This window comes from Pelodiscus sinensis, chromosome 2, assembly GCF_049634645.1.
Source record: "Pelodiscus sinensis isolate JC-2024 chromosome 2, ASM4963464v1, whole genome shotgun sequence".
In the NCBI taxonomy this organism is placed as follows: domain Eukaryota; kingdom Metazoa; phylum Chordata; order Testudines; family Trionychidae; genus Pelodiscus; species Pelodiscus sinensis.
This window is the reverse complement of record NC_134712.1, coordinates 112,255,665-112,270,742: the sequence shown is the minus strand read 5'-3', so window position 1 is coordinate 112,270,742 and position 15,078 is coordinate 112,255,665. Positions and strand designations below refer to the sequence as shown.

General features: G+C 44.4%; 1 protein-coding gene across 1 annotated transcript in view; it reads right to left on the bottom strand.

Annotated features, from left to right (window-relative positions):
- Positions 1 to 15,078, bottom strand: part of TXNDC5 (thioredoxin domain containing 5) — a 42,898-nt gene that overhangs the window by 26,747 nt on the left and 1,073 nt on the right. The window contains exons 2-3 of the mRNA XM_006138785.4: positions 8,121 to 8,270; positions 2,054 to 2,165 (exon numbers count right to left, since the gene is read on the bottom strand). Coding sequence (XP_006138847.2) covers positions 2,054 to 2,165; positions 8,121 to 8,270 — 262 coding nt within the window. The remainder of the gene's footprint in view (positions 1 to 2,053; positions 2,166 to 8,120; positions 8,271 to 15,078) is intronic.

Genomic DNA, 15,078 nt, shown 5'->3' with positions numbered 1-15,078 from the left:
GTCTGTATCATTCAATTTTTATTCTTATAAGGTTTTCCTCTTGGAAAGCAAAACTTGACCCCTTTATTGGCAAGAAATCAGTTTGACTTGGAAAGAAGGGAATATATCCTGTTCACTTAGGGTATGTCTACACTACAAAGTTAATTCGAACTAACAGCCGTTAGTTCGAATTAACTTTCATAGGCGCTACACATGCAAACCGCTAGTACGAACTTAATTCGAACTAGTGGAGCGCTTAATTCGAACTAGGTAAACCTCATTCTACGAGGACTAATGCCGAGTTCGAATTAAGTAGTTCGAATTAAGGGCTGTGTAGCCTCTTAATTCGAACTAGTGGGAGGCTAAGCCTCCCCAGCTTGCCCTGGTGGCCACTCTGGCCACACCAGGGAAACTCGTCTGCCCCCCTCCCGGCCCCGGGAGCCCTTAAAGGGGCATGGTCTGGCTACGGTGCCTGTGCCAGATGAAAGCCTGCCAGCACCCAGCCAGCAGACCCTGCACCTGGCACGGCACAAACCAGCCATCCGCTGCCACCCATCCCTCCGCCTCTTCCCGGGACCAGGCTGGCGACTCCCAGGAGCCTGCCCGGGGCCGCAAGAGGCGGGTGCCCGCCTGGTCTAGTGTGGACATCGTGGACCTCATCGAGGTTTGGGGGGGAAGCCTCCAACGTCCACGACCTCCGCACTAGGCACAGGAAAGTGGCCGTCTAGGGCAGGATAGCTGCCAGCCTGGCCACCCAGGAGCAGGTTTGCATGAAAATCAAGGTGGTCCAGTGAGACCCCCGACCCTGAGCCCTGAGCTTAGAACATAAGAATGGCCGTACTGGGTCAGACCAAAGGTTCATTTAGCCCAGTAGCCTGTCTGCCGACAGCAGCCAACGCTAGGTACCCTGGAGGGGATGGACCGAAGACAATGACCAAGCCATTTGTCTCGTGCCATCCATCTCCAGCCTTCCACAAACAGAGGCCAGGGACACCATTTCTACCCCCTGGCTAATACCACTCCATGGACCCAACCTCCATGAATTTATCTAACTTCTCTTTAAACTCTGTTCTACTTCTAGCCTTCACAGCCTCCTGCGGCAAGGAGTTCCACAAGTTGACTATTTGCTTTGTGAAGAACAACTTTCTGTTATTAGTTTGAAGCCTGCTACCCATTCATTTCATTTGGTGTCCTCTAGTACTTCTATTATGGGAACTAATGAAGAACTTTTCTTTATGCACCCTCTCCACACCACTCATGCTTTTATAGACCTCTATCATATCCCCCCTCAGTCTCCTCTTTTCTAAGCTGAGAAGTCCCAGTCTCTTTAGCCTCTCTTCATATGGGACCTGTTCCAAACCCCTGATCATTATAGTTGCCCTCACCTCTCCTACTCTCTGTCTTCCCCTCTCCCACCTCCTTTTCCCAGTCTCCCCCCGTTTTGTTAAATAAAGAGAGTTTCTATTTTTGACCACGTGTCCTTTATTTTGTACATCAGGAAGGGGGGCTAGGGAGGGGTAAGTGGAAGGAGGTGAGGGAGGAATGGGGGACGAGCCCCCGATGAGGAGGACTGGGGTGGCTCTGCGGGCTCCTCGGGGTGGAAACTCTCCCTCAGCCCCCCGATTGGCCCGCCCTCCCCGCCCCCCCCGGATAGCAGCTTGCGGCAAGGGCAGCTGGGCTGATGGCCGAGTGCTGTGATGTGCTGAGTGTGGGCATTCAGGGCACTCCAAGCCAGGACTGCTTTGCTGTCCCTCATCGAGTTAGACAAGCGAGCGGGGAACCCCTGAGAACTGTCTGTCCGGGGTGGGGGTCGGGTCCCTTTAAGCACAGCCCTCGGCTAGCCTGAGACAGCAGCTCCACACTCTAAGTCCTAATCTGATGCCCTGCCGGCACTGCTTCCGGCCATCCTTAACCTCGGTTCAGGGTCCACTCAACGTGGACATGCTAGTTCGAATTAGCAAAATGCTAATTCGAACTAGTTTTTAGGTCTAGATGCACTAGTTCGAATTAGCTTAGTTCGAATTAACTAATTCAAATTAATTTAGTTCAAATTAGTGCTGTAGTGTAGACATACCCTTTCAGCAGGTTCCTCATTTAGTGTCTGCAGCATCCAGCTTTCCAATGCCTGGAAGTCTCTAGGACCCTGGTATTTCACAGGTTCTTGGTTTGGTTTAAGCAGCTTTAGCCTGAAAAATTAAAAAAGTACAATGAGATAAGGCAAAACTTTTCAAATACATACAAACGAGAAACATGTTCTGGAAATAAATGAACTTTGTTCCAATAACATAAATGAACTCAGCCCTGAAGCCTGACATTAAAATCACACTTCCCCTTTAGAATTATAGAACACTACAACTGGAAGGGACCTCGAGAGGTCATCAAGTCCAGTCCCCTGCCCTCATGGCAGGACCCAGTATGCTCTCTAGACCATCCCTGATAGATGTCTGTCTAACCTGCTCTTAAATATCTCCAGAGTTGGAGATTCCACAACCTCCCTAGGCAACTTATTCCAGTGTTTAGCCACCTTGAAAGTTAGGAAGTCTTTCCTGATGTCCAACCTAAACCTCCCTTGTTACAGTTTAAGCCCACTGTTTCTTGTCCTATCCTCAGAGGCCAAGGAGAACAAGTTTTCTCCCTCTTCCTTGTGACACCCTTTTAGATACCTGAAAACTGCTTTCATACCCCCTCTCAGTCTTCTCCTTTCCAAACTAAACAAGCCCAATTCTTTCAGACTTCCTTCATAGGTCATGTTTATTCTTGTTGCTCTTCTCTGGACCTTCTCCAATTTCTCCACGTCTTTCTTGAAATGTACTGCCCAGAACTGGACACAACACTCCAATTGAGGCCTAATTGAGGCCATTTACATCAACGATGCAGAACTGGGCCCTCTAACAAATCTCTTTTATTCTCCTTTAAGCGTTAAAAGCGAAGATAGAAATATCATATGTTGTGTTTAACATACAAACATGCCCTCAGATTTACATGCAATCGTTAACAAAATGCTAGAAACTTGAATTCAGACGTTAAATCCTGTTTATACTTGTGAATCCTACTTTTCATTTTTCAAAAAAAGCATCCGTTAATTTTTTTCAGTATGTACAAAAACAAAAAGTTCATTTTCCAGGAATTTCTCTGCACTTTTTTGTGCCATGCAAATATGCATGTCCTTGATCACATACCACTTCTCATGCTGTATTAAACTGATTAAAAGTAGAATTAAAGCAGATGAATAAGGTGAAAAAACAGGTGAAAATTGCAAATGCAGTTTTACTGGTTATATAAATACATACTTAAATAAAATCTGTTTAACAAAATACCTAAATATCTCAACCTTTTCCTACTAAATAGATGCCTCACTTAAAACTGGAAATTATATTTGTTTAAAATAGTGGAATTTTAAAGGGACGCCATCAAATTGAGATTTTTTTAACCGAGTTAAAATTAATTTAAATTATTATGCCTATCCTTGATTTCCTTTGCTAATTTTTGTTGTTTTACAACCATATTTTTCTAAATGTTTCTTTACTACAGGACTGGGCAAAATACGGCAGGGGGCCAGATTTGGCCCGCGAAGCCACCAGATCTGGCTCACGGACACAGCGGGGGACATCAAGCAGACTCTCTACTTGCTCCATGCCCCTCCTGCACCACTCAGAAAAGCGGCTGCTCCAGCCATTTCTCTTTCTCAGCTGCAAGCCCAGGAGAGGCGGGAGTGCTGGTTCACGAGCTGCTCCTGCCCTCAGCACAATCCCATTGGTCGATTTCTGGGCAATGAGAGCTGCCTGTTTGAAGAACAGGTAGTGATTGAAGCACCCTCCCCTCTCCTCTTAGGCTCTTAGTCACTATCGCACGTGGCCCCTGCAGCCTTTGCAGGGGTGGGCAGGCAGGGAAGCTGCCTGACAACCCTGCTAGACTGTTGGCCGGGAATCATCCAGGTACGTTTCCTGGTCAGAGCATGCCTCTGGCATCCCAGGCCCTCTCTCTCCCCAGCCCTCTGTCCCCCCCACTCCTATTCCCCACCCCACATAAACCAAACCCTCTGTACCCCTCCCAGGCCCTGCATCCCAATCACCTGTACAAGGTCACAATCCAAACCCCTGCACTACAGTCCCCTGCCCTAGGTCACAACCCACTTCTGTCCTATGCCCCAAGTCACAACTGCCTGCTTCACCCAAACTCCCTCCAACATACCGCACCCCAATCCCTTACTCTAAGCTCCCTTCTGCACCATCACAGACCCTGCATCTCCTCCATTAATATAATGAAAGAGTGTAGCCCTGGACCATTTTCTAAAATCTTGGAATGGCCTCATCACCCCTGCTGTACTGTGTTTCTATCCAGAGCCTTCACAACTTCTAAAAATCATTATGCAAAAGTATTGTCAAAAGCAAGAGGGATACAAATTTAAAAAGAACAAAAACCCTCCATTTAACCACTTTCATTATAGTATTATACATTGCTGGTACAATACTAGGTTAAAAACACAGATAAATGTGTGGTTTTTAAGATATTGTCCCTTTAAGAAGTCAACAAAAAATAAAAAGAACTATGTAGTCTGAATTGCTTATCTTTCCCTTTGATGCATCTTCTGAGGGATATCCTTAACATCATTTAAGAAGTTGGCTTAAAGGATCCTACAACTATGGTAGCATCTCGATTTTATTAAGATGAGGTTCCGTTCCCCTCCCTCCCTCCCCCCCCCCACACACTTAGATCTGTATATTCAGTATCTTTGTTTCATATGAAGAATACAATGCATTTTCCTCCTCAGCTGTACAGCATACAACCAATATGTAAAGACTGAATTTCCTGGGAATTTTCAACAAACTGTTATTTAGTTGGTGTAAAAAATAAATTTAAAAAATCAGATCCTAAAAATTCCAGTGCATGGCTCTGTGGAAAATGATGGAGATACTCATATTACAGGTATTTGCATGAATATTTTATGTACACCAGTTTACTTGCTCGATAGTATTCTGTCTGAAGACCAAGCAGGAAATTAAGCAATGGTCAGAGATAAGAGAACTAGAGGTAAACAACATCAAGGGAGTTAAGGGAACAACAGCTGGAAAGATGCTCTGTCCAGGCTATCCAAAAGTGACAGAGCTGTTTTACCAAACCAGAGCCTAGATACACAAAAGAGCATAAACAGTTAAAAATACACAGAGGAAAAAAGAAGGGAAGAGGGGAGATACTGAGAGAGAAAGAATACAGCAACATAGACTATCAGTGTTAAGAGTAATAAACTGCAGCATTACACCCCTGAAAAGCTGAAAGAAGCACCACCTTTCCCATTGAGCAGTACACTTAAAGGAGTCTGAAAAGTAACTTACAGCACACTTCACCCTGTAAATATGACTAAGCCTTTTATTACCAAATGGCTCATTTATCATTCACGCTTCCAGGCAGATGAAGCTACTACACCTATAGGATCAGTACCATCTATCCTTAATTGCACTCTCTCCACCCATCTTACCCTTTATAACAGTGTGTACTGACTCAACATGGCTGCCATTTTCCATAATTTACAAAAGGACTGAATGACCCAATGACTGTGAAGCTACTCATGTCCTCAAAGATAATCATCATTTTTCTAGTGGGGAAGCGATGGGGCCCCTCCTAAAAATGCCTGCCACTCAGTGTTTCCATTGGGATTGAAGCTGCAAGCTGTTCCCAGGGAAGAGAACTCCCATTTCAACAAGCACTTTCCTAACATAGTTCTCAATCCTCAATCTGCTCATATGCAACAAAAGCCATTGGGCTCGTCTACACTGGCCCCTTTTCCGGAAGGGGCATGTTAATTTCACCTATCGTAGTAGGGAAATCCGCGGGGGATTTAAATATCCCCCGCGGCATTTAAATAAAAATGTCCGCCGCTTTTTTCCGGCTTTTAAAAAAGCCGGAAAAGAGCGTCTACACTGGCCCCGATCCCTTTGAAAGTAGGAATAAGAGCCTCTGGAAAAGGGCGCTTTTTCCGGAGGATCGGGGCCAGTGTAGACGCTCTTTTCCGGCTTTTTTAAAAGCCGGAAAAAAGCGGCGGACATTTTTATTTAAATGCCGCGGGGGATATTTAAATCCCCCGCGGATTTCCCTACTACGATAGGTGAAATTAACATGCCCCTTCCGGAAAAGGGGCCAGTGTAGACGTAGCCATTATGTGTTAAAAATGACTGACATATGGAACAGCGTTTACTTGCATGCCACAACATAACTGAGAGTTAGTTGGGTTTTTTTTTTAAGTTTTTAAGGATACTTTCAGATTTATGAGAGCGTGGGAGGTGGGGGGGGGGGGGAGACCAGGAATTCTATACTGTACAACCATTAAAACAAACATCCTTCCCCCAATAGTCATCATGGAAGTTTAACTTTCAAATCTCCAATCCAGACCTCTATATGCAGAATTAGAACCCTGAAGGCATACTGTTCTCTCCCCTTGCGCCAACACTGAAAGCTTTTCCTGGCTGTCTCGATCACATACATTTTTTTTACTTGTATGTCTAAGCTAGCTCAGACCAGAATCAGCTTTGTCTCAACTGCAATTGCCCCATTACTTTCAACATTATCCTATTACTATTTACTGCAGTTCCTAGCTCCTAATTAAAATGCTCTGCCAACGAGGTAGTACTGACAAACTCCATTCAGAAAAAGAGAATACTCAATTGATAGAAAGCACTGATAAGTTATGAGATCTGTATTGATATGAACCACAAGAAACAGTACACTACTTTTAATCTCTGCTGGTCCATCATCTTAAATATTAGCATTTGTGCAACTGACAAGACTGAGCAGTGAACTTGGGTCAACTGACTCAGGATTACATTGGAGGGCTAAAAACAGTGTAGAAATCTGGGCTCAGACTGGTGCTTAGGCTCTGAAACCCAACCAGTGTGAAGGACTCAGTGCCCAGCCTTCAGCCCAAGCACATACACTGCCATTTTTAGCCTTGCAACATGACCCCATGTCAGTTGACCCAGGTTCTAAAACTCGCTGCCATAGGTTTTCTTTTTTTTTTTGCACATACTGCGTAGATGTACAGTACCCTCTCATCATAAATAAGATGTTTATTCACAAAGCTATACAAAATGCTCAAGAGAGGTCAGCGCTAAGCTAGCAGGAGTGCTGAAGTTTGGACTGATGTGCTTTAAGCAAAGGTTTATCTATCTGGTAGAAATTCCATCTCATATTCTTTTCAAGAATCTCAGAGGCCAGATGTGAGCCTTCTCACCAAGACATTAAGTTGGCCCTTACTGGTAAACCTATTCACCGTCATAATAAGAAAGGTTTAAAAGATAATAGGTTTAGTACTCAAGTTCATAAGCAAGAGCTAAATTTTTCAAGCCTTATTATTGCAAAACCACGTAAAGCAACTCTCACTTTAGATGGTGTTATTAATGTATCAGTTTTATGATCACCAAAATCACACACAAGTTTTAGAGATCCTTTATATCCACTACATTGGTTGTGCTATATACAGTTGGATAACTGACAAATTATTTGAAAGTAGTTAAAATAGTTTTAAACTACTAGTAGAGGAGTCAGCAACCTTTGGCACAAGGCCTATCAGAGTAACCTGCTGGCAGGCCGCAAGACATTCTGTTTATGTTGACTGTCCACAGACACATTCCCACCTCCATCCCCGCAGTGGCCACAGTTTGCCGTTCCTGGCCAATGGAAGCTATGGGAAGTGGCACAGGGATGTGCTGGCCACTCCTTCCCGTAGCTCCCAGTGGCTGGGAATGGCAAACCATAGCCACTGGGAGCTGCCAGGGGTCATGCCTGTGGACAGTCAACATAAACAAAATGTGTCGTGGCCTGCCAGCGCATGCAGCAAAGGTTGCTGAGCCCTATACTAGCATCTCACTGCTGTATGTTACATTACTGTCTCAAAGACATGTTCTCTTAAAGGGAGTGTGGGGGGAGAGAGAAAGGCCTATTCTGAAGATTGTTTAACCACAATTAAATTCCAAGCTGTAAAATGGTATATAAAACAAGAGGTACTATAGATCATCTTGTCTTAAAATTTAGCTTCTAAAGACCAAAGAACTACAAAGGAATCCACCAACAATCATAACTTTTAAAACTTGCTCTCAGCAAACTGGCAGAGGAAAAACATACAAAATAACAAAAGCACACATCCTTACGTGGGGTATCCTCTGACTCCAAATTCAGAGCACAATGTACTTTCTACAGTGCAATCCACTTTTACAACATAGGCTGGTGGATCTTCCATGTTGTTGTATTTGTCTCCCAGATCATTCCAAGTTGGTTGCAAACGTTGGCAGTGTCCACACCTACAAAAGGAGGAAAATAAATTTAGTTATAAGATCACTGTTCTGATTTGTATGCATACCCTATAGTTAACAAATGTGTTTAAATGAAAATGTAAAGACTTGATTTGACTGATTCTACAGGAAAATATACATGCACGCGGGTGGGATCTGATGTACCTGAAACATGCTAGAGGAATGAAAAGTCAAAAACCTCTTCCATACAAAAGATAAATATGGTAAGCAACAGTTAATACTGTAGAGTTACTTTTTATTGTAGAAGGCTAACCTTGTAATGAGTTTTGACACAAAATTCTCTCTCTCTCTCTCACACTCACACTCTCTCCTCCTTCCCCTCCCCCCAGCCCTGATGGTTAGATGAGTATTTTTGCATTGCAAATTCTTGACAGATTTGTTGTAGGATTATTCAATTCAGGAGGATACTGAAAAGAGAGAACTCAGCTTTTCAACTTTCTAAGAACATCAGGAGAAGATACCTGGTATTCTTTATGATTTTACATTTGGAAGCGCCATGTTTTTAAGTATTTGGTAAGGTGATAATGGTTTACGTGCAATGTCAGAATTATGAGCCATGAGACCCATGGAATATATAAGTCAGTGATGTAGAACGATTGTGGTTCAAATTCTTGAAGAGATGCTAATTGTAACATCTTATAATCAGGAATAAGTGCCTTTGCATCGTGACAACCTATGAGTCTCAAAATAGTCAATATATTCACATACAGTGAACTTAAAAGAGATTTCAGAACAAATAACTGCTATTTTGCTTCTCTCTTACAGGGAATAGTTAACTATTCAAATCACGTTTCCCACTGCTTGGCATCCCATAACATATTAATTCAAATTTAAAGCAATAAAATATTCAGCCAATCAAGAAATGTAGTAGTTCTCGAAAACGCTGTTCAGATGCCCTAACACTGAAAATCCTATTTAATTCTACTGGTATAAACAACCTGTTGTTAAATGACATAATCACCATAAATATGGTAAAACTGTTTTAAGGAGGCAATGCCAATTTATTTTGAATAGCTGTTTTTGCTGTTCCTGATATTTACAGGTATTATAAGGAATATCATTAGATTAATTCAAATATCCTCAGCTATGTTTGAATTTGACAAGTCCTGGAAAGTCTACTTTTATGCAAAAAACAGGACTGTGTAGCACTTTAAAGACTAACAAGATGGTTTAATAGATGATGAGCTTTCGTGGGTCAGTCCTGTTTTTTGTTTCAGCTGCACCAGACTAACATGGCTACATTTCTACCACTATTCTATTTTTATGCAATAATTAACACATCACTAAGGTTTTGCAGAAAGTTGCCTCTTACTCTCTATACAATTTTTATTAAAAAAAAAAAAACACAATTCCACTTACAAGAAAGCAAGATTTTTAGAGGGTTTGCAAATTTGTCTCCTGTAATCAGACTTGGCATATATATTGTGTATATGGAGAAACTTTTACATTTTGAATATTTTTCTTCCTGTCAGCTTACAATGTACCTTGCCTGCTTTATAAATTCCAACAAACTGATTTAAACTCCTCTACACTACTAAAAAAATCTTCCTACAATTACATATTCTGAAACATTGCTTATGATGTCTAAATGTTAATTTTCAAGATTTTCAAATCTGAATTGGGAAAGTAAAATTTATTTAATTAGTTAACCTTTTAAATGTTATGTTAAATTAGTTAACTGATTAAATGGGGGTGAGTCACAGGTCTGCTCCTCCACCCATCCATGGCGAAGCTGGAGTGGCCCCCACGCCGTGGGCAGGGTCTTCTTCAGCCTAGCTGCTTCCAACTCTCTCACCACTCCTCACTTGCTCACAGCTGCCACTTCCAGAGCCGATGTTTTCCAGTAAGCAGCACCCATTAAGGAGAATGCTTAACAGGTAACACCTCCCTACTCTGGATATCTATTTTTGCCTTTTGGCTAGTTTTGATCCCAGAAAGAGAAGAAAAATTGTCTCATTCTAATCTAACAGTTATACCTAAAAAAACAAAACAAAAAAAAACTCGTGAAGGAGGCAGCTGTGACCTGGGGCACAAGATTGGAGTGCAGGGGTTGGGGTTGTGACCTAGGGCAGGAGTGGATTGTGACCTAGAGCAGGGCACTGGGGTACAGGAGGAAGTGCACAGGTTTGGGTTGTGACCTAGGGCAGGAGGGGATTATGATCTGAAGCAGAGGATTGGGGTGCAGGTTCTGAGAGGGGGTATGGGCTCAGTGGGAGGGGGGGAAGAGGGTTTGGCTTATGTGGGATGGGGGTTATAGTGGGAGGGCAAAGGGTTGGGGGAGGGAGGAGCTAGGATGCCAGAGGCTGGCTATAACTTGGAGACTTACCTGTGAGACTCCCAGCCAACAGCCGAGCTCATTTCTCAGGTAGGAGCCTGCCCATTCCCGTCCTCCCCTCCCCTTATGCCCCAGACTGCACAGCCATGTGCTCTGTGAATAAAAGCTGAAGGGGAAGGTGGAGTGGTGCTTCCCGTGCTGCCAGTTTTTCAAACAGGCAGCTCTCACTGGGCAGAAACCAGATAATGGTATAGCGCTAGGGGTAGGAGCAGCCATGAGGCACCACCCTCCCCTCCCTCCTGGACAGTTTGTGGAGCACAAAGGGCCTCTTCCTGAGGCTCTCTGCTGCCTTTGCAGGCCAGATCCAGTCCACAGAGGGTGTATTGCCCAGGCTAATCCCACTTGTTGGGGAAAAAAGGTTAACTAACCAAAAGTTGAACATCTTGATTGACAAGAATCTTTTGGAACAGAAATCATATGTATGTGTACCTCCACTTGTATACCAGACCAAGAATGCATATGCTGGTTTACAAAGCAAAATGCATGTCAAAAGGCACAACCTTTAAGCCTCTCCCTTATCATGCAAAAGTATCACAGCTATTACATCCCCTGATTTTTCACTGTCAAAAAAAGCAAATCTACAGTGAATGAACATATAAATTAATGTCCACAGCTCCACTCTTAACAAAAAGCCTCTCAAACAAGTATTTTCACATAGCTCATGGTGTTTCACATTTTTCTGAATTAAGTAACTCAGTTAAGTAACCTGTATTTTGTAATTAGGCAAAAGTATTTATCTATGACTAAGCCCACTGGAGATCATAAAGTCTTACTCTGTTTTGTGATTGCTGTTATTGTTCTAATAAAATTAGTGGTTTAAAATATTTGACCCTTTTTTACATTGAAAATACTTGGTCAATTGATCAACCCTAACTGAGGCTATGTCTAAACTTTAGAAAGAGGGATGTAAATTAGGCAGATTGAATGTGCAAATGAAACAGGGATTAAAATATCCCACGCTTCATTTGCATAATTGCATCACAGTGTTCTGTCAAAAAAGGGTATTTCGAAAGAGAAACTGCGGTCTAGACGCGGTTCTTTTTGGAACCCCCTCCCCCCCACACACCTTTTTCGCAAGATCCTGTACTCTTCAAAAAATTAGGCACTTTTGATCTGCCTAATTTACATCCCTCTTTCGAAAGAGGCATGTAGTTTAGACATGCCCTGAGAGTGTGAACAAGCATCATTTCCCCATAACTCTCTGGAATCTTCCTGAAAGAAACATGTCCAGCCAGGTTAAAGTAAATGAATTACCACAGCTATGCCTTGCAGCTAAGTCAGCTGATCAAATAGCTGCTGACAGATCTTGTACAGGGGGTTCATATCCTGAGAGATCCATATTGCTAAACTGGAGGAGGACTGCAGTGTGGAAAATCCAAGAACCAACAATTTGGTAGTAACAAGTAGGGATGTTAGATATAGTTTATTTTAGTAACTGTGTAGCTGCAACAATTTTTAGCAGTTACACAGTTACTAAAATGCTCTCTCGGGGTGGGACAGCAGCTAGTGCACTCCCAGCCCCACTCCCGGGGAGCCCCCTGCCATCCCATACTGCTGTCTCTATATCACAGGCAGCAGCACAACTAAGGAGGTTAACTAGCGGTTAATTTACTAGTCAAGTAGTCAATGGAATTTCCTGCGGGGGGCTCTTGTACATTTCAAAGGAGGAATGCAGAACTCTGCGTGCAGCCCGGGGCTAGCGGGAAGTCCCGCTGACTCCGGGCTGCACATGGGTGCCAGCTTTGAAACGTACAAGAGTCCCCAGCTGCACTGCTGCTGTGAAATGTCATGCAGCGCCTGAGGTCAACTGGGGACTCCCAGCTGACCGTGGGTTCCATGCAGTATTTCCCCACAACCCGGGCGGCATTTAAAAGGAGCAGCACCACACAGCTGAGCCCAGGATCAGCTGTGTGGCACTGCCGCTTTGAGGTACCCCCTCCTCACTGCCTCTATCTGACAGAGACAACAATGGGGCAGGGGAGAGGAAATTAACTAGTCGACTAGTTTACTAGTCCTTAGCATCCTTAAGCATGTGGCAGATGGAGTTGGTACACGAAGGGAGCCAGTTTAAAAATCAGCTCCCTGTGCAGACGGCTCCCACCTGCCACTTGTGCTGCTGCCAAACTCCCTGTGGACAGAAGCTGCTCCAGCATCCCACAGAGCAATCTCTGTTGGCAGCAAGCCCAGGCCACTGTAGATGGGGCTGTACCAGGATCCATGTATCAGAGGCAGCAGCATGGGGGTAGAATGGCTCTGTGGAGCCAGTACTCATAGGGAGCCAGTACTCACAGGGAGCCAACTTAAAAGCTCAGCTCTTCACGAGCACCACCACCTGCCTGTACCAACCCTCCCTGCCTCTGTGGGCGGGAGGCCAAGTGGCTCCACAGGAACCAGTACACGCAAGGAGCCAGCACCCCATGGGCACCAGCTCCCGTCTCTCCCTTCCCTGCTGCCTCTGATACAGAGGCAGCAACAGGGGCTGAGGGTGTAGTCATTTGGATTAACCAATAAGCCCAGATTTATTGGTTAATTGTTTAAACATCGCTAGTACCAAGAAGCACAACCTGACCAGTAGACAGACACTTACTGCTCTCTGTCTGAAAATAGCATGCATTCTGGTGGTCACCTATCTCTGGGACACAAGGCTCACTGATTCAGCATTGACACCCTGCACAGAACTATGAATTAGAAAATATCAGAAAAATATTGAGTCTGATTTTGCAAGTTTTAGCTCAGGGCTTGGCAAAATGGGGCTGGATTTGGCCAGCCTAATCCTTTGATACAGCCCACGGACTGCATCTGGCCATTTTCTATTTATATTCTGGTGCCCATGCACCAAATTTCCAGGTGGTGGCTCAGGCAATAAGATCATATTTAAATAGTTCCTGGTTCCAGTGCTATTCTGGCAGGGGCCGAAGCTGAAATTCCTTTAAATAGCTGCAGCAACCCCAGGAGGGTGCCAGGCAATGCGGTAGCAGTGGGACCGGGAGCCACAAGCTTATTTTTAATTCTAAGCCTCCACTCCCAGACAACTCTAGGGGGAGGCTGAAGTAGCCCGTCTAAGGCAGACCTCACAGGGCTGGAGTAGCTTCCTACCAGCAGTGGGCAGCAGTTCTAGCCCATTGGTTAACTGTATCCAGTAAGCATCACAGGTAAGGGTGATGCTTACAGTAGGGATGCAATAGTGTTGTCGATTAACTGATAAGCAAAAGCTTATGGGTTACTGCTATAGACTACACACATTTCTACCCCACCTCCTCCAGCCACAAAAATTTTCAGCAGACTGGCCAGCAGCCCTGCTCAGTCCCAGCTTGCGCTAGGATCTACTCCTGCTGCGGCTCTGCATTTAAAGCGTATTAGCAGCCAGACGAGCAGGCAGCCCAGCTCAGTTCTGGCCTGCACGGGGTCCAGGAACTCAGACCCACCTCAGACAGGGGCTTCTGCCACCCCACGCTACTGCTTCCGACACAGAGGCAGCAGCACGGGGTGACAAGTAGCTGGCTTTCAATGGGAGCTGATTTTTAAATTGGCTCCCCTTGTGGACCAGCTCCTGCCTGGCACCCCAGGCAGAGGGCTCCTCAGCAGTGGGGGTCTGAGAGCACTGGCTACTGGCGCCACCCCTGAGTACTATAGACTAGTCAAGTGACTGATAAAAAAATCATGAGGTTAATCTACTATTCAATTAACTGTTAGCATCCATAATCTTTAGTAAGAACCACGCACACAACACATGCCGCCATTTACTTTGTTCATATTCAGAGAAAGGAAGAAACAAAATCCACACAATAATTAGAAGTGAGTTTTGAAACGTTTCATTTGGAAACTCAGCCAGCAATTGTCAAGCTATCACCATGGTTTTTTATCACACTTTTACTTTCATCGGGAAAAAGAGCAAGTCTCCATCAGTTCTCTTTCACCAATGATGCAAGGACACAGGGTGCCAGGAGGGTCTCTGAGGATGTGTTTGCATAGCAACATTATTTCAGAATAACGGCTGTTATTCTGAAACAACTATGTGCACATCTAAACAGTAATTCCGTTATGTCAAAATAATTTTGAAATAGACAGCTTATCCCCCACTTCTGTAAACCTCATTATAGGAAGAACACCTGTTCTGAAATAGCTATTTCGAAATAAGGCATGTGTAGATGCTCCAAGTCTGCTACAGGCAGTCCCCGGGTTACGTACAAGATAGGGACTGTAAGTTTGTTCTTAAGTTGAATTTGTATGTAAGTCGGAACTGGTACCTATTGTAGGGGAAACTCTAGCCAAACATTTCTCCAGAGCTCAGTTTTATTCTCCCACACCTCACTTCCCTCAGTTCTTTATTCTCAAGCTGAGGTGTCTGCTGAGAAAAGACGCTCCGCGTCTCCCTGGTCTGCTGGGGGGGGGGGGGGGGGGGGCGTTAGCTTCGCGTCTCCCTGGTCTGCTGGGGGGGGGGGGGGGCACCAGCTTCGCGTC